Genomic DNA, 16135 nt, shown 5'->3' with positions numbered 1-16135 from the left:
AATCAGAATTAATTACTCTATCAATGCATTCTTTGGGATTGTAAGACCCAATATTTTTATAAGAAATGGACAGAGCCCCGGTCTTAAAAGTCAGGTAACAGCGTTTAACCTGTGACTCCTACCCCCTACTTTTTCGAACATTCTGTTAAAAATCGTGCAACATTTCAGCGCCCTGCTACTCATGCCAGGAATATAGTATATGCATATGATTAGTATGTGTGGATAGAAAACACTCAGACATTTATAAAACTGGTTATATCACAGCTGTGACTATAACAGAACGTGCGTTTCATCGAAAAGCGCAGGAAAATCTGATCACTGAAAATGCGAAAATATATCCATGCGCCACTAGAACCCATTGTTGAATGTGAACCACTTTAAATGGGGCCGAGGTTGCAATACCTACAGCTTCCACACGATGTCAACAGTCTTGTCATTTGCCTACGATTTGTTTCTTGGTCAAACCGACACAAGGTAGCGCCTTTCTTCCGGACTCCGACCGGATATTTTGGTTGAGATTTACCCGGACATTATTTCCAGACGTACAGCTATAGAATATACATCGCCTCGTGATCAATTTGATCGCTTATTAACGTTTACTAATACCTAAAGTTGCATTACAAAAGTATTTCGAAGTGTTTTGTGAAAGTTTATCATCGACTTTTTTAATTTAAAAAAATGACGTTACGCTATAAAACGATATTTTTTTCTTTGATCACAGTCTTCATAGATCGATATCTAGGCTATAAATGGACCGATTTAATCGAAAAAAAGAGACATCTAGGAGTGCCAACAAAGAAGATGGTCAAAGGTAATGAATGTTTTATATTTTATTTGTGCGTTTTGTGTAGCTCCGACTATGCTAATTATTTTGTTTACGTCCCCTGCGGGTCTTTTGGGGTGTTACATGCTATCAGATAATAGCTTCTCATGCTTTCGCCGAAAAGCATTTTAAAAATCTTACTTGTTGCCTGGATTCACAACGAGTGTAGCTTTAATTCAGTACCCTGCATGTGTATTTTAATGAACGTTTGAGTTTTAACGAGTGCTATTAGCATTTAGTGTAGCATATTTGCATTTCCAGATGTCTAGATGGAACGCCTGCGTGTCGGGTAGGAGCAAGAGGTTAATTCAAGAGAGTACTGACCCAAAATACAAAGAACATTACATTTTAAAGAGAAGATCAAAATGACGTCATCAGTTCTCACACTTTCTCCGATCCACACAATAGCGCAGTGTCTTCAGGTCTGGAGATTGTCTTCTACTCCCCTCATAAAACAAACATTCCAATCTGTCTAAAAGATATACTCTTCTCCACTAATGGAACATCAAAGAACATTCTTATCTGTCTGAAAAGATATACCATCCCTCTTCCTTAAACCCGCAAGGTACAGACAAGTCATTTGTTTTAGTTTAACTAAAAACCCATACATAATAGTATTAAAATAAATGGTTCTAATTTAAATGTATACATAATTAATCATTTCAACTATAATTTCCTCCAACAATGACCAAGGAGCTTTTGAAATTAGAATGTTTACAAAATTCATGTAAAATCACCTGAGATTAAATTTAAATGTGTACGCCCACCTAGTGTACATTCTGAATCTTGTTAGAGGTCAGTAGGTCTGCCATTACCTGTATGACCTTTGACCCCAAAGGAATAAGGTATGTGATGTTATTTGAGGTATTTTAACTGAATTATTATTGCAATGTGATATTTTCCCATAAGTGCAATGTGACCTTACTGCTGCCTACCTAATTAATGGAAGTTATTAGTAATAACGGAAAGTAAAATTGATAAAGATTGTGCACTGCAGAAGGTATTTTGTTTGTATTTGTGTGTTTGTATCGTGGTGTTAGTCTTATTTGTTCAAAATAAAACTTCTAAAATGTGTTTGAATAAATGTTTGAAAGAAAGAATTAAGATGAATCTTCCTCATTACAGACGGGTCACTGGGGGGAGAGATGGCTTTCAAAAGATCTGGAACATTAACAATGGTCAGTGTGTGAAGATATGTACATTCTAATTCATATCTCACAGTATAAAGGTGGTGTTAGGAGCATTACAGACTGGTCACCGGGGAGAGAGATGGCTTTCTAAAGATCTGGAACATTAACAATGGTCAGTGTGTGAAGATATGAACAAGGGTGAGTACATTCTAATCCATATCTTATAGTATAAAGCTGGTGTTAGGAGCATTGCAGTGTTTTTTTGTCTCTGTTATATGCTGCATAAGATGATTTGGTAACACTTTACTGTAGCCCCCTTATGTATGGATTCATAACGCCGTTATTACACCTATTTAAGTCATTATAACAGTCATCATAGTCATTTTAAACAACGGCATAAGCCATTATAAAGGTAACTATAACTGCCATTATAGATTACGGGCTAGTTTGTTTTTGTCCCTTATGTCAACTGCCTCCATTACACAGGCTATATAACCACTAATGTGCTATAATATAACATTAACATTTCACACAGATGGGGAGTCCAACGAGGTGTGTGACTGCACCTACCTGACAGTCCACAGAAACACGTGAGTAGAACCAATGATGGATGTGACACCTGTTGATTTGAGAGGAATAATGATTCATCTTAACCTTGTGTAATACATTTTTCAAGGTATGTGATGTCTGTTGGATGGGACAGCAGGTTTGATGTCTACTTTGTGAGTATAGATGTGAAGAAAGACTATCTCTACGAGCCAGAAAGGCCACATCTTTTCCAAATGAATGATTTACGCACTCCACTGACCCTTCTTCCCCTTAGAACTTATTCAACTGTATTGCCTTGAGATCCCATTTTCATTACCTTCTGCATTGGCTTCGCCAGAGCAGAGACTGCCTGAGGGTCTGCACCGGTAGCCATGCCAAGTTCAAAGCGTTTCAAAATTATGACTTCACAAAACACATGAGACGATCTTTGAAAATCCTTCAAGAGTATATTCTGAGTTTATTATCAGCGAGGAATATAAACGTCCTAATAAGCTTGCCTGCCTCTTTACACTTCAAAGTGTATTACGTATGGCAGTCTTTGAGTGTTTCCTTGGTTACCAATTTACCATGTAGCCTATCTAACCTCGCGATCACATCTGTTTAAAAAATACCTCTTCTTCTCCTCTGTACCTCTGCATAAGAGACGGGTTTAAAGGAAGACGAGGTCTAGGTGATAGGTTCTGAAGAATTGACTTTCTATTCAATTCCATACTGCATAGCAATTCAATGACACTCACACCCTTCCAGGCCTGTAGTAAGAAAGGACCTGTCCACAGAGCTGTAATTCCTCCCACAGAGCCCTCGAATCCACCTTTGATTCTGAGAGCATCGAGAACATCATAGGAGATGGTTTTCAAAGACGGTCCTTTCCCTCTCAATAAGTACCCTCTGTACCCACTGTTTGATAAAATAACAAATGCCACGTGACTATGAGGCATAGTAATCTCGTTCCCAGCCACTTCCATCAACATTGCCTGGGGACAAGGTCAGAGGCACAGAGAACAGAGCCTTAGAGATGGCTGCCCACTTTACTAAGTCACAAAAAGGGCATCAGAGGGATCCCGTTAGAAATGCACACATGCCTCATCTCATTTCTACTCTTCAACAGTAGACGGCTGGTTAAAGATCCTCATTTCAAAATGATGACTGCATGCCCTGTATGTTTCCATGCTAGGATTCACCAGAAGAGCCTCACTACCTTCAGAAGCCTCGGCCCTCATGGCAGGATGATCTGGTGAATAAGGAATGAATGAGGAACATGAATAGGGAACTAGACATGCAATGCCAATCAGAATATGTAGGGCTAATCTGAGTGCTTATGTCAGGGGCTGACCTCTAGAAGCGGGCCCTCCCTGCCCATATAATTGTAATAATTGAGATCGAAAAGGCTAAACGGATCCTAAATCAGCTCTCCTACTTTACGGCCCCAGTTGTCTTTGATATACTACTGCAAGTCATGGATAGGGAGCTCCAGTCCATAAGGGTTTTCTCCTTTGCCTCGTACCTAATCATGCCACTGATTCATCCATCATGTCACTGATTCATCCATCATGTCACTGAGTAGTACACATTTGAGTTCTAAGGTCTAATGATTTAAATTTGACACTGATTTGAAAGAACGCACCAAAAACCTGCAGACACTCAGACACTCAGAGGACTGCCCATTCCTGCTGTCGATCATTCAAGCTCTTATTGGCCAATGATGTAGAGCTGGCAGGGACGGATAAAGATACATTTAATAGAATACAATACAATAAAATGATAGAATAGATAGAAAATAATAATATAATTGAATAGTCTTCCTGTACTGTCCCGAGAGGTGGGGCCACATAGAGGACCAGTGTCTCATGTCCCTCCTGGCCACCAGCAGCTACCACGGGGAGGTCTTTGTGTGGAACCTGGTCTCTGGACACATCCAGTGTCACTTTGCCAGCCCGCTGCCACCTGACTGCTGCCATGCCCAAGGTCAGAACACACTATCAAACCTGTGTGGTTCACCTGCACGCCATAGAGTGTAGCTCAATTTTTATTGAACCTTTATTTAACTAGGCAAGTCAGTTAAGAACAAATTCTTATTTTCTTATGTCGATATAGGACTTGTTTTACCGTGGATACAGATACTTTTGTACCTGTTTCCTCCAGTATCTTCACAAGGTCCTTTGCTGTTGTTCTGGGATTGATTTACACTTTTCGCACCAAAGTACGTTCATCTCTAGGAGACAGGACATATCTACTTCCTGAGTGGTATGACGGCTGTGTGGTCCCATGGATGAACCAGACTTGTGGTCTACATTTTATTTTCTGAGGTCTTCGCTGATTTCTTTTGATTTTCCCATGATGTCAAGCAAAGAGGCACTGAGTTTGCACATAGGCCTTGAAATATATCCACATATATCCACCTCCAATTGACTCAAATAATGTCAATTAGCCTATCAGAATCTTCTAAAGCCATGACATCATCTTCTAGAATTTTTAAGCTGTTTAAAGGCACAGTCAACTTAGTGTATGTAAACGTCTGACCCACTGGGTGGAACTATTTGGCCATAATGATCATCATTATGTTTGGAGGAAAAAGGGGGAGGCTTGCAAGCTGAAGCACGGGGATGGCAGCATCATGTTGTGGGGGTGCTTTGCTGCAGGAAGGACTGGTGTACTTCACAAAATAGATGGCATCATGAGGCTGGAAAATTATGTGGATATATTGAAGCAACATCTCAAGACATCAGTTAAAGTTAAAGCTTGTTCGCAAATGGGTCTTCCAAATAGACAATGACCCCAAGCATACTTCCAAAGTTGTGGCAAAATGGCTTAAGGACAACAATGTCAAGGTATTGGAGTGGCCATCACAAAGCCCTGACCTCAATCCTATAGAAAATTTGTGGGCAGAACTGAAAAAGTGTGTGCGAGCAAGGAGGCCTACTGTAACTTTGTTTGTCTGTTGAATGAAGAGAGTCAGACCGAAATGCAGTGTGTAGGTTATTCATGACTTTAATGAAAATAATCGCGGTACATGAAATAACTGTATATGAAAACAACAAACGAAACGTGAAACCTATTACAGCCTATCTGGTGACTACAACACTAAGACAGGAACAAACACCCACAAAATACAACGCGAAAGTCAGGCTGACTAAATACGGTTCTCAATCAGAGACAATGACAAGCACCTGACTCTGATTGAGAATCGCCCCAGGCAGCCAAGCCTAACTAGACACACCCCTAATCATACACAATCCCAATTACTACAAACCCCAATACGAAACACAACATATAAACCCATGTCACACCCTGGCTTACCCAAACAATTACCAAAAACACAAAATATAATGACCAAGGCGTGACACCTACAAACCTGACTCAATGACACCAGCTCTGTCAGGAGGAATGGGCCAAAATTCACCCAACTTATTGTGGGAAGCTTGTGGCTACCCGGAACGTTTGACCCAAGTTAAACAATTTAAAGGGAATGCAACCAAATACTAATTGAGTGTATGTGTCATGTTTTGTCATTGATTATCATGTCTTGTCCCTGTGCTTCCCTTCTATTCGTTTCCCTCTGCTGGTCTTATTAGGTTCTTTCCCTCTTTCTATCCCTCTCTCTCCCCCTCCCTCTCTCCCTCTCTCGCTCTCTCTCTCTATCGTTCCGTTCCTGCTCCCAGCTGTTCCTCATTCTCCTAACTACCTCATTTACTCTTTCACACCTGTCCCCTATTTTGCCCTCTGATTAGAGTCCCTATTTCTCCCTCTGTTTTCCGCTTCTGTCCTTGTCGGATCCTTGTTTGATGTTTGCTGTTCTGTGTCCTTGTTCCGCCCTGTCGTGTTTTTGCCTTCTTCAGATGCTGCGTGTGAGCAGGTGTCTATGTCAGCTACGGCCTGTGCCTTCCCGAAGCGACCTGCAGTCTGTGGTCGCGTCTCCAGTCGTTCCTCTCTACTGACGAGAGGATTTCAGTTTTCCTGTTTTGTATTTACCTATGATAATATCCAGGAGTATCGTTTTTGTTTAAGACTGGAATAAAGACTCTGTTTCTGTTAAGTCGCTTTTGGGTCCTCATTCACCAGCATAACAGTATGTAAACTTCTGACCCACTGGGAATGTGATGAAAGAAATAAACGCTGAAATAAATCATTCTCTCTACTATTATTCTGACATTGCACATTCTTAAAATAAAGTGGTGATCCTAACTGACCTAAAACAGGGAATTTTTACTAGGATTAAATGTCTGGAATTGTGAAAACTGAGTTTAAATGTATTTGGCTAAGGTATACATAAACTTCTGACTTCAACTGTATATATGTCACGGCTGGCTGAAGGACTGGACCAAGGTGCAGCATGGTAAGCGGACATTTGAACTTTATTTAAAAATGACGCCGACAAAACGAAGAACAAAAATCCAACCGTGAAGCAATGAGCATTGGGATTGCAAAAAGAGGAAGATCGTCAAAGGTAATCGATTTATTTATTTGATCTTTACTCATCGTTGCAACTCCCCAACGGCCTCAGAAGAGGTGAAGGTTGAGTCATGCATCCTCCAAAACATGACCCACAAACCATGCTTCTTAACACCCGCCAGCTTGACACGGAAGCCAGCTGCACCAATGTGTCGGAGGAAACACCTTTCAACTGACAATCCAAAGTCCACCTGCAGGAGTTGCTAGAGCACAATGAGCCAGGTAAAGCCCCCCCCGGTTAAACCCTCCCCTAACCCGGACGATACTGGACCAATTGTCGCCGCCCTATGGGACTCTCGGTCACAGTCAGTTGTGACACAGCCTGGAATCAAACCTGAGTCTGTAGTAACGCCTCAAGCACTGTGATGCAGTGACTTAGACTGCTACGCCACTCGGGAGGCCCTATGTGCTCCTTTTTATGATTGGGCTTTTTCTAGAAATCATGAAGCATGAAGCAATAACTACAGTTTAATATAGTAACTTTCCTAAATAAGCCATTCAAAATTATTACACAATGAAACTGTTCAAATGCTTAGAAATGTGTTAGAAACAAGTCAATGCTTAAAATGCATATTATGTAATAAATGATTGTGCTTATTTATTAATAGTAGCCTATGTACAGTATTTATAAAATGTTTATTGAGGCTTCTTCGTGAACATTATGAACCAAGTGTAACCAAAGTAATATGTTCCTCAGTCTAGGTTCTAGCAGCAGATCACTAAACTGGCAGTGACAAAGGAAGACACATCATTGTACGCGCCCAACCAACTTGGCTATGTCTATCTTAAATGACATGAAGACATACGCTCTTGGCTCAGAAAACCCCATGAGAGGTAAGATTGTTTTCTCAACTCGTAAGAACAGGTCTGATAAAAAGAGATAAAAAGAGAGCAGGATTTATTTTTTCTCAGAGCATTATATTGATCTATGAATTCAAAAGGTAAAAATCATTTTTATTTATTCAGCTGAAAACTACTGGCGTGCCCGTACCGGCAGCATCACTGGGTACTGTACGTGCAGGACCTGCTAATAGTGAACACCTTCTCAAACGTAAACAACTAAATTGTGCTTCACATTTTGCTCACGCCCTCTCTGCCTTTTACCATCTTGTCCAGGTTGCAGATTGTTGACAATGACCAAGTACTGCTTACCTCGTCTATAGACTGCACTGTGGGCCTGTGGAGTGCCTATGGAGTGTTCTTAGGTAGGGGTCAATTCACACAGGTCATTTGTCCTGTTGTCTCCTCTGTATGCAAGTTTCATGATTTATGTTTTAAGGTTAATGTCCAGTAGATAGTGGTGGGTTTTGGGGATATATGCTTCCCTTGTATCGACTATAATAGCCATTGTTATAGTTATGGTATTTAGATCAATTAAACACTACCTTCCCAATAACAGCTCCTCCTGGGTACTAACGTCATCATTTCTCTACATACAGTATACCTGTCTTTTTTCTTACCCTCAACACTGACTAATTTAAAGAAAAACAATGTGAAAGTAACTTACTGTTCTCTCTGTCTGTCTGTCTGTCTGTCTGTCTGTCTGTCTGTCTGTCTGTCTGTCTGTCTGTCTGTCTGTCTGTCTGTCTGTCTGTCTGTCTGTCTGTCTGTCTGTCTGTCTGTCTGTCTGTCTGTCTGTCTGTCTGTCTGTCTGTCTGTCTGTCTGTCTGTCTGTCTGTCTGTCTGTCTGTCTGTCTGTCTGTCTGTCTGTCTGTCTGTCTGTCTGTCTGTCTCTGACGTTTGGGCAGTGGGACAATTGGAGCATCCACACACCTTCCTCCTTGAAGCATCCTGACTTTCCCTATGAGATCCTGATCGACCCTCTGAGCATGCCAGCTCACCCCATCCTGGAGGGAGAAACCAGAGTGTCCGATGTCATTAACGCTAATGAATCTGAGGCCACTAGCGCCGAGGCAAAGGTGCATACAAAAAAAGGTTATTTCTGAGCCTCTTTATCGATGCTGCCAAAAGTGCAATGTTCAGGGCAAATGTGCATGTACAGGGCTGATCTCTCTCACACACATTCCTTCTCTCTGTCCTTCTCGCTCCTCTCCCTCTGTCTCTGTCCCGCTCTCACTCTCTCCCTCTAGCTCTCCCTCCATCAATCTTTCCCTCACTCTCTTCCTTTCCTTGTCATCCTCCCTCACCCTCACTGTCTCTCTCTTCTTTATAATATATGCTACACTGATCTCTCTCTCTCTCTCTCTCTCTCTCTCTCTCTCTCTCTCTCTCTCTCTCTCTCTCTCTCTCATTGCAGTTCGACTCGCCCAGCAAGCTTAGACACCCTCGACTGTCCATCAGCGACACAGACATCAAGGAGGAGATGAAAACCTCTTGTTACACAGAAGAACATGGGAAATGGTGAGTGAGCCACATTACACGCATCATGCAGTAGATAGTAGGCAAGCAGATACAGGTCTAGGCTCAGAACACACAATGGGAATCAATTATTTTCTGCTGGCAGTAAATTGAGTTTGCTATCTCTCACATTTCAGGCTCCGACATTAAATATTCAAGCGTACTAACAAGCCACCCAGTCATGGCGGACCCAAGACCTACCACACTCTCAAGTACTTTCATATCGTCGACACCCCGACCACCTGCGAGAGGCCTGATCTTTCCCTGGCTGGCATAGATCCTTTCATGTCCAGCTTTGTGGAACAGGAGTCGGTCAAATGACAATAACTGTGACCATAGGTCCTGTGCACTCAACATGCTTCAAGGACAGAGGTATTACAACACCATCACAAGTAATCAGAACAGCTGAAATGTGAGCTGTTGCACAACTTTAGAGATTTGCACAGTTTTGGATTGTTTAGGGGAAACCGTCGATGGCTGTCACACTTCTTACTAATTTCTCAGCACCAGTATTTCTTGCAATACTATTTTTAACATTAAGAGAAAGACCAAGATCTTTGGTTCCAACAAGGAGTTATTAGCCATTAAACACACTCTGTCCACTTGTGACAGGTGAGCCCCGTCCCGGGGTTGGTTGTAACAGTGTTTGCCATTTGTTTTTCAGCAACAACTTAACAAATGTACTACATTTTTGAAAAAAGTAAAGCCTTCTTCACCCTGTGTGGGTGGACCAATTCAGTTTGTCCGTGATGTGTACTCCGAGGAACTTAAAACTTTCTACCCTCTCCACTTACTGTCCCATCGATGTGGATAGGGGGTTGCTCCCTCTGCTGTTTCCTGAAGTCCACAATCATCTCCTTTGTTTTGTTGACGTTGAGTGTGAGGTTATTTTCCTGACACCACACTCCGGGGATCCTCACCTCCTCCCTGTAGGCCGTCTCGTCGTTGTTGGTAATCAAGCACACCACTGTAGTGTCATCTGCAAACTTGATGATTGAGTTGGAGGCGTGCATGGCCACGCAGTTGTGGGTGAACAGGGAGTACAGGAGAGGGCTCAGAACTCCGGTTGCAGGCTCGCTTCTATAACCACTTGGCGACCTGCCTCCCACCAGATAAAAGCTAAACTGCAGGATACATAGGCCTACATAAGGAAGTAAGTAAATAAATATACACCTAATAAAAATAAAAAATTTAAGTAACTGGTATTTCATATACAGTACACATTTACTGCAATAAAGCAGCCTTAAACAGTCTCTCAAAGTTGGAATATCTGACAGTAATTCAGTATGTCATCTTACTTACAGAAAAAGCTACTTAACCAATTCATATTTGAAGTATAAATGTATTTTATAACATATCCAACAGTTTATCAAACTCCATTTATAGATTGGATTTCCTACTGTTTTATCAGCCGTTGGATTCCTCCATAGTAACGTCAGTGACTCTGCAGTTGTCCAGTCCTTCTGTCTACATGCTCTCCAAAGTGGAATACTCCACTCTGGATCTGGGCTTGCTCACCACCATCTCACACACACTCTCCTGGTCAATACGGATAAATCATCAGGCAGAGTGGAGTTTTCCTCATTCCATCTTATTCTGATGGCAGTTTGTTTACCCCATGTGATGTTAATCACTTTGAGCGTAATTTTAATTGATTATTCTCAGTGATTATTATGATAATCAGTGACATAGCCAAAACATTTTTAACAGCATCCCAAATGGCCCCCTATTTCCTAAATACTGTGCCACTTTTGTCCAGAGCCCTATGGACCCTGGTCAAAAGAAGTGCACTATAAAGGGAATAGGGTGCCATTTGGGACGGAGGCCTTGTTTTGTCAAATTTATAGGGTGTCATAAGGTGAATGCACCAATTTGTAAGTCGCTCTGGATAAGAGCGTCTGCTAAATGACTTAAATGTAAATGTATAAGGATCAGAGTGATATTGCCATAAAACCAAGGTAATCTCCTCTCACCTGTCTGGATCTAATGTCATCACTGCGGACAGCAGGGTCCTGATGAGGGCGGAGTCTCTTCTGGGCTGCCTTCCTATTTGCTGTCCACTCCTGTGTGTCCTTCACACACCCACTCAACCTCTCCATATCCTGCTCGTCTATAGGACTGAAGCTCTCATCCTACAACATTGAAACAAAATATGGCTCAGACGCAGATTATGTATTAAAATATCATTCAAATATAAATATTCAAAGATATATGAATATACTGTATACATAAAATATACAGTATATTATATCAGGGTTGTCATCCCACAACCATAGGTGCCTTTTAACTGGGGCTGAATAAGAGGGTAGTGTAACGCAACAATGCAATATAATCAAATCAAAATCAAATTGTATTGGTCACATACATATATTTAGCAGATGTTATTGTGGGTGTAGCAAAATTCTTGTGTTCTGCAGACAATATCAGGACAGGTCAAGTTAAATATATAACGTGTGGGGGAGAGGATATTTGAACTGTTCTAGCATCATACTAAAGACTTGTGTTCTGGCTGAGAGCTCCTCCAACATCCTGGGTCTCCACTCGGCTTCCTGGTCTGTGCCTTCCACAGGCATACCCACTTTCTGCAGAGAGAGAGAATTTGATTTCATTTTTTACATCAATCTTTTTGAGTCATTAAGTAATCCATCGTATGGCTCGGTACAGAACTAGCCAATTAGTGATTGCTCTCTGCATTAAGTGTATCAGGTGATTTGGAGAGATGGTTTCTAACAGCAAATCATCCACTGATACCCTGTGAAGGCCATGCCTAATACCGCAAGATACCAGCTTAATGCAGGTCAATCATAACACACTGTGTATCCATTGGCTGCTAATGAGCTAGAGGAATGGACAGTCAGCTAGACAATAAATTAATTGACAATCAAAACATTCCAAGACAATTAGTAGATGGAATCTGGGGCACATCGTTAATTGGTTCCAAACAGATGTGCTCATGTGCTGGTAAATGTTGACTAATGATGTCCTATACTTGTAGATGAGCCAGCTTGTCCAGCTAGGTCAGTCTTTTTTTCGTCCTTGTCCTCTCCTTCGTACAGCCTTTTCTCTGTCACAGTCAGGAGCTCTGAATAGAATAACTTTTTGTCACTTTACCTCTACCTACATGTACGAATTACCTTGACTAACCTGTACCTCTGCACATTGACTCGGTACTGGTATATAGCCTCATAATTTTATTTTCTCCCCAATTGGTAGTTACAGTCTTGTCCCATCGCTGCAACTCCCATACGGACTCATGAGAGGCGAAGATTGAGAGTCGTGCGTCCTCCGAAACATAACATAACATAGCCTAGCCGCACTGCTTGTTGACACAATGCCCGCTTAACCCAGAAGCACCAATGTGTCAGAGGAAACACTGTGCACCTGGCAACCGTGTCAGTTTGCATTGCACCCGGCCCACCACAAGAATTGCTAGTGCGCGATGTAACAAGAACATCCCTGCCTGCGAAACCCTCCCCTAACCCGGACAACGCTGGGCCAATTGTGTACCGCCCAATGGGTCTCCCGGTCTCGGCCGGCTGCAACAGAGCCTAAAATCGAACCAGGATCTCTATTGGCACATCTAACACTGTGATGCACTGTGCCACTCAGGAGGTCTTTATAGCCTCATTAATGTATTTTAATGTATTTTATTGTTAATTTAAATAATAATTACATAATAATTTTAAAATGTATTAAAAAAATTAATCATTCTAAAATAAAAAAATAAAAAATAAAATAAATAAATATATATATATATATATATATATATATTTTTTTTTTACTTTAGTTAATTTATGATAACTCTATTTCTTGAATTGCATTTGATTTGATCGGTTAAATGTAACCCTTCAGAATATCAGTGGACACTTTTTGTTTCCCACCATTTCCTTTTTTCTGTCAAATGTTGTTGTTATGATGTTAGGTAGAGGGAAAGAGATCGATAGAAACACACATATGAGTACCCACACTGACACAACAGCTGCACAATCGAGAGCATCCTGACTGGTTGCATCACTGCCTGGTATGGCAACTGCTTGGCCTCCGACCGCAAGGCACTACAGAGGATAATGTGTATGGCCCAGTACATCACTGTGGCCAAGCTTCCGGCCAACCAGGACATCTATACCAGGCGGTTTCAGAGAAAGGCCCTAAAAATTGTCAAAGACTCCACCCACCCTAGTCATAGACTGCTATCACTGCTACTGCACGGCAAGCGATACCGGAGCACCATGTCTAAGCCCCAAAGGCTTCTAAACAGCTTCTACCCCCAAGCCAAAAGACTATTGAACAGCTAATGAAATGGCTACCCAGACTATTTGCATTATCACCCCCAACCCCCTCTTTTACACTGCTGCTACTATATGTTTAATATCTATGCATAGTCATTTTAACTATATATAACTATTTATACCTATATATACATTTTACCTGAATTACCTCGACTAACCTGTGCCCCCGCATATTGATTCTGTTCCGGTACCCCCTGTATATAGCCTCGCTACTGTTATTTTACTGCTGCTCTTTAATTATTTTATATTTTTATTTTTTACTTATCTATTTTTACTTAACACTTATTTTTCTGAAAACTGCATTGTTGGTTAAGGGCTTGTAAGTAAGAATTTCACTGTAAGGTTTTGTAGTGTCAAATACATTTTGATTTGATTTCATTTGTTTCTCAACAGGACAATGACCCAATACACCTCCAGGCTGTGTAAGGTCTATTTGACAAAGAAGGAGAGTGATGCATCAGATGACCTGGCCTCCACAATCACGCGACCTCAACCCAATTGAATTGGTTTGGGATGAGTTGGACCGCAGAGTGACGGTAAAGCAGCCAGCAAGTGCTCAGCATATGTGGGAACTCCTTCAAGATTGTTGGAAAAGCATTCCAGGTGAAGCTGGTTGAGAAATTGTCAAGAGTGTGCAAAGCGGTCATCAAGGCAAAGGGTGGCTACTTTGAAGAGTCTAAAATATAAAATACATTTAGATTGTTTAACACTTTTTTGCTTACTACATGACTCCACCTGCTATTTCATAGTGTTGATGTCTTCCCTGTTATTCTACAATGTTGACAATAGTAAAAATAAAGAAAAACCCTTGAATGAGTAGGTGAGTCCAAACTTTTGAGTGGTACTGTATAAGTTATATAATGCATTTCTTATCCCATGGATGTCACGGTCGTCCTCCTCTTCATCTGAAGAGGAGAGGCGAGAAGGATCGGAGGACCAAAATGCAGCGTGATATGTGTTCATGTTGAATGTTTAATTAAAGAAAGAACTGAACACTGAAACACTATACAAAAACAGTAAACAAAATAACAACCGTGAAGCTAATGCGAGCTGCGCTGAAACAAGCCGTTGACATAGACAATCACCCACAAACAAACAGTGCAACCCAGGCAACCTAAGTATGATTCTCAATCAGAGACAACTAAGGACACCTGCCTCTGATTGAGAACCATTTGTATTTTTTTATTTTATTTCACCAGGTAGGCTAGTTGAGAACAAGTTCTCATTTGCAACTGCGACCTGGCCAAGATAAAGCATAGCAGTGTGAGCAGACAACACAGAGTTACACATGGAGTAAACAATTAACAAGTCAATAACACAGTAGAAAAAAAGGGGGAGTCTATATACAATGTGTGCAAAAGGCATGAGGAGGTAGGCGAATAATTACAATTTTGCAGATTAACACTGGAGTGATAAATGATCAGATGGTCATGTACAGGTAGAGATATTGGTGTGCAAAAGAGCAGAAAAGTAAATAAATATAAACAGTATGGGGATGAGGTAGGTGAAAATGGGTGGGCTATTTACCAATAGACTATGTACAGCTGCAGCGATCGGTGAGCTGCTCAGATAGCTGATGTTTGAAGTTGGTGAGGGAGATAAAAGTCTCCAGCTTCAGCGATTTTTTTCAGTTCGTTCCAGTCACAGGCAGCAGAGTACTGGAACGAAAGGCAGCCAAATGAGGTGTTGGCTTTAGGGATGATCAGTGAGATACGCCTGCTGGAGCGCGTGCTACGGATGGGTGTTGCCATCGTGACCAGTGAACTGAGATAAGGCGGAGCTTTACCTAGCATGGACTTGTAGATGATCTGGAGCCAGTGGGTCTGGCGACGAATATGTAGCGAGGGCCAGCCGAATAGAGCATACAAGTCGCAGTGGTGGGTGGTATAAGGTGCTTTAGTGACAAAACGGATGGCACTGTGATAGACTGCATCCAGTTTGCTGAGTAGAGTGTTGGAAGCCATTTTGTAGATGACATCGCCGAAGTCAAGGATCGGTAGGATAGTCAGTTTTACTAGGGTAGGCTTGGTGGCGTGAGTGAAGGAGGCTTTGTTGCGGAATAGAAAGCCGACTCTTGATTTGATTTTCGATTGGAGATGTTTGATCTGAGTCTGGAAGGAGAGTTTACAGTCTAGCCAGACACCTAGGTACTTATAGATGTCCACATATTCAAGATCTGAACCATCCAGGGTGGTGATGCTAGTCGGGCATGCGGGTGCAGGCAGCGATCGGTTGAAAAGCATGCATTTGGTTTTACTAGCGTTTAAGAGCATTTGGAGGCCACGGAAGGAGTGTTGTATGGCATTGAAGCTCATTTGGAGGTTAGATAGCACAGTGTCCAATGACGGGCCGAAAGTATATAGAATGGTGTCGTCTGCGTAGAGGTGGATCAGGGAATCGCCCGCAGCAAGAGCAACATCATTGATATATACAGAAAAAAGAGTCGGCCCGAGGATTGATTAAAGAATGACCAGGGATCCTCAACTGACGGGATGAGGTCAATGTCCTTCCAGGATACCCGGGCCAGGTCGATTAGT

At 41.7% G+C, this 16135-nt stretch overlaps 1 protein-coding gene and 1 long non-coding RNA gene across 4 annotated transcripts; one reads left to right on the top strand and one right to left on the bottom strand.

Annotated features, from left to right (window-relative positions):
* Positions 1–1499: 1499 nt before the first annotated feature.
* Positions 1500–10109, top strand: LOC123995478. 3 transcript variants are annotated; one of them, XR_006831853.1, is made up of 7 exons: positions 1500–2151; positions 2489–2543; positions 7649–7785; positions 8068–8156; positions 8700–8870; positions 9209–9312; positions 9447–10109. It is a non-coding gene; the product is annotated as an uncharacterized LOC123995478 (long non-coding RNA). The 3 variants fall into 3 exon arrangements; XR_006831852.1 differs by having other exon boundaries at positions 1500–2543; XR_006831851.1 differs by lacking the exons at positions 1500–2151; positions 2489–2543 and having other exon boundaries at positions 6879–7785.
* Positions 10110–11215: 1106 nt separating this feature from the next.
* On the bottom strand, positions 11216–11882 carry LOC123995477 (heat shock protein 105 kDa-like). The gene is made up of 2 exons (XM_046299121.1): positions 11808–11882; positions 11216–11441 (listed from the first exon to the last, which is right to left on the bottom strand). The coding sequence occupies exons 1-2, from the start codon at positions 11880–11882 to the stop codon at positions 11241–11243; spliced, it is 276 nt and encodes a 91-aa protein (XP_046155077.1). The 3' UTR covers positions 11216–11240.
* Between the last annotated feature and the right edge of the window lie 4253 nt (positions 11883–16135).

The sequence above is a fragment of the Oncorhynchus gorbuscha genome, linkage group LG14 (genome assembly GCF_021184085.1).
Source record: "Oncorhynchus gorbuscha isolate QuinsamMale2020 ecotype Even-year linkage group LG14, OgorEven_v1.0, whole genome shotgun sequence".
Lineage (NCBI taxonomy): Eukaryota > Metazoa > Chordata > Actinopteri > Salmoniformes > Salmonidae > Oncorhynchus > Oncorhynchus gorbuscha.
The sequence above is the reverse complement of the archived record's forward strand: the minus strand, read 5'-3'. Positions and strand labels throughout refer to the sequence as shown.

What these genes read in the sequence shown, in the direction of transcription:
- LOC123995477 (XM_046299121.1), bottom strand. Translation starts at nt 11,882, where the DNA reads ATGCCTGTGGAAGGCACAGACCAGGAAGCCGAGTGGAGACCCAGGATG. An exon ending in AGCTCTCAGCCAGAACACAA is followed by an intron (nt 11,442 to 11,807) that starts GTCTTTAGTATG and finishes TCAATGTTGTAG; the next exon opens with GATGAGAGCTTCAGTCCTAT.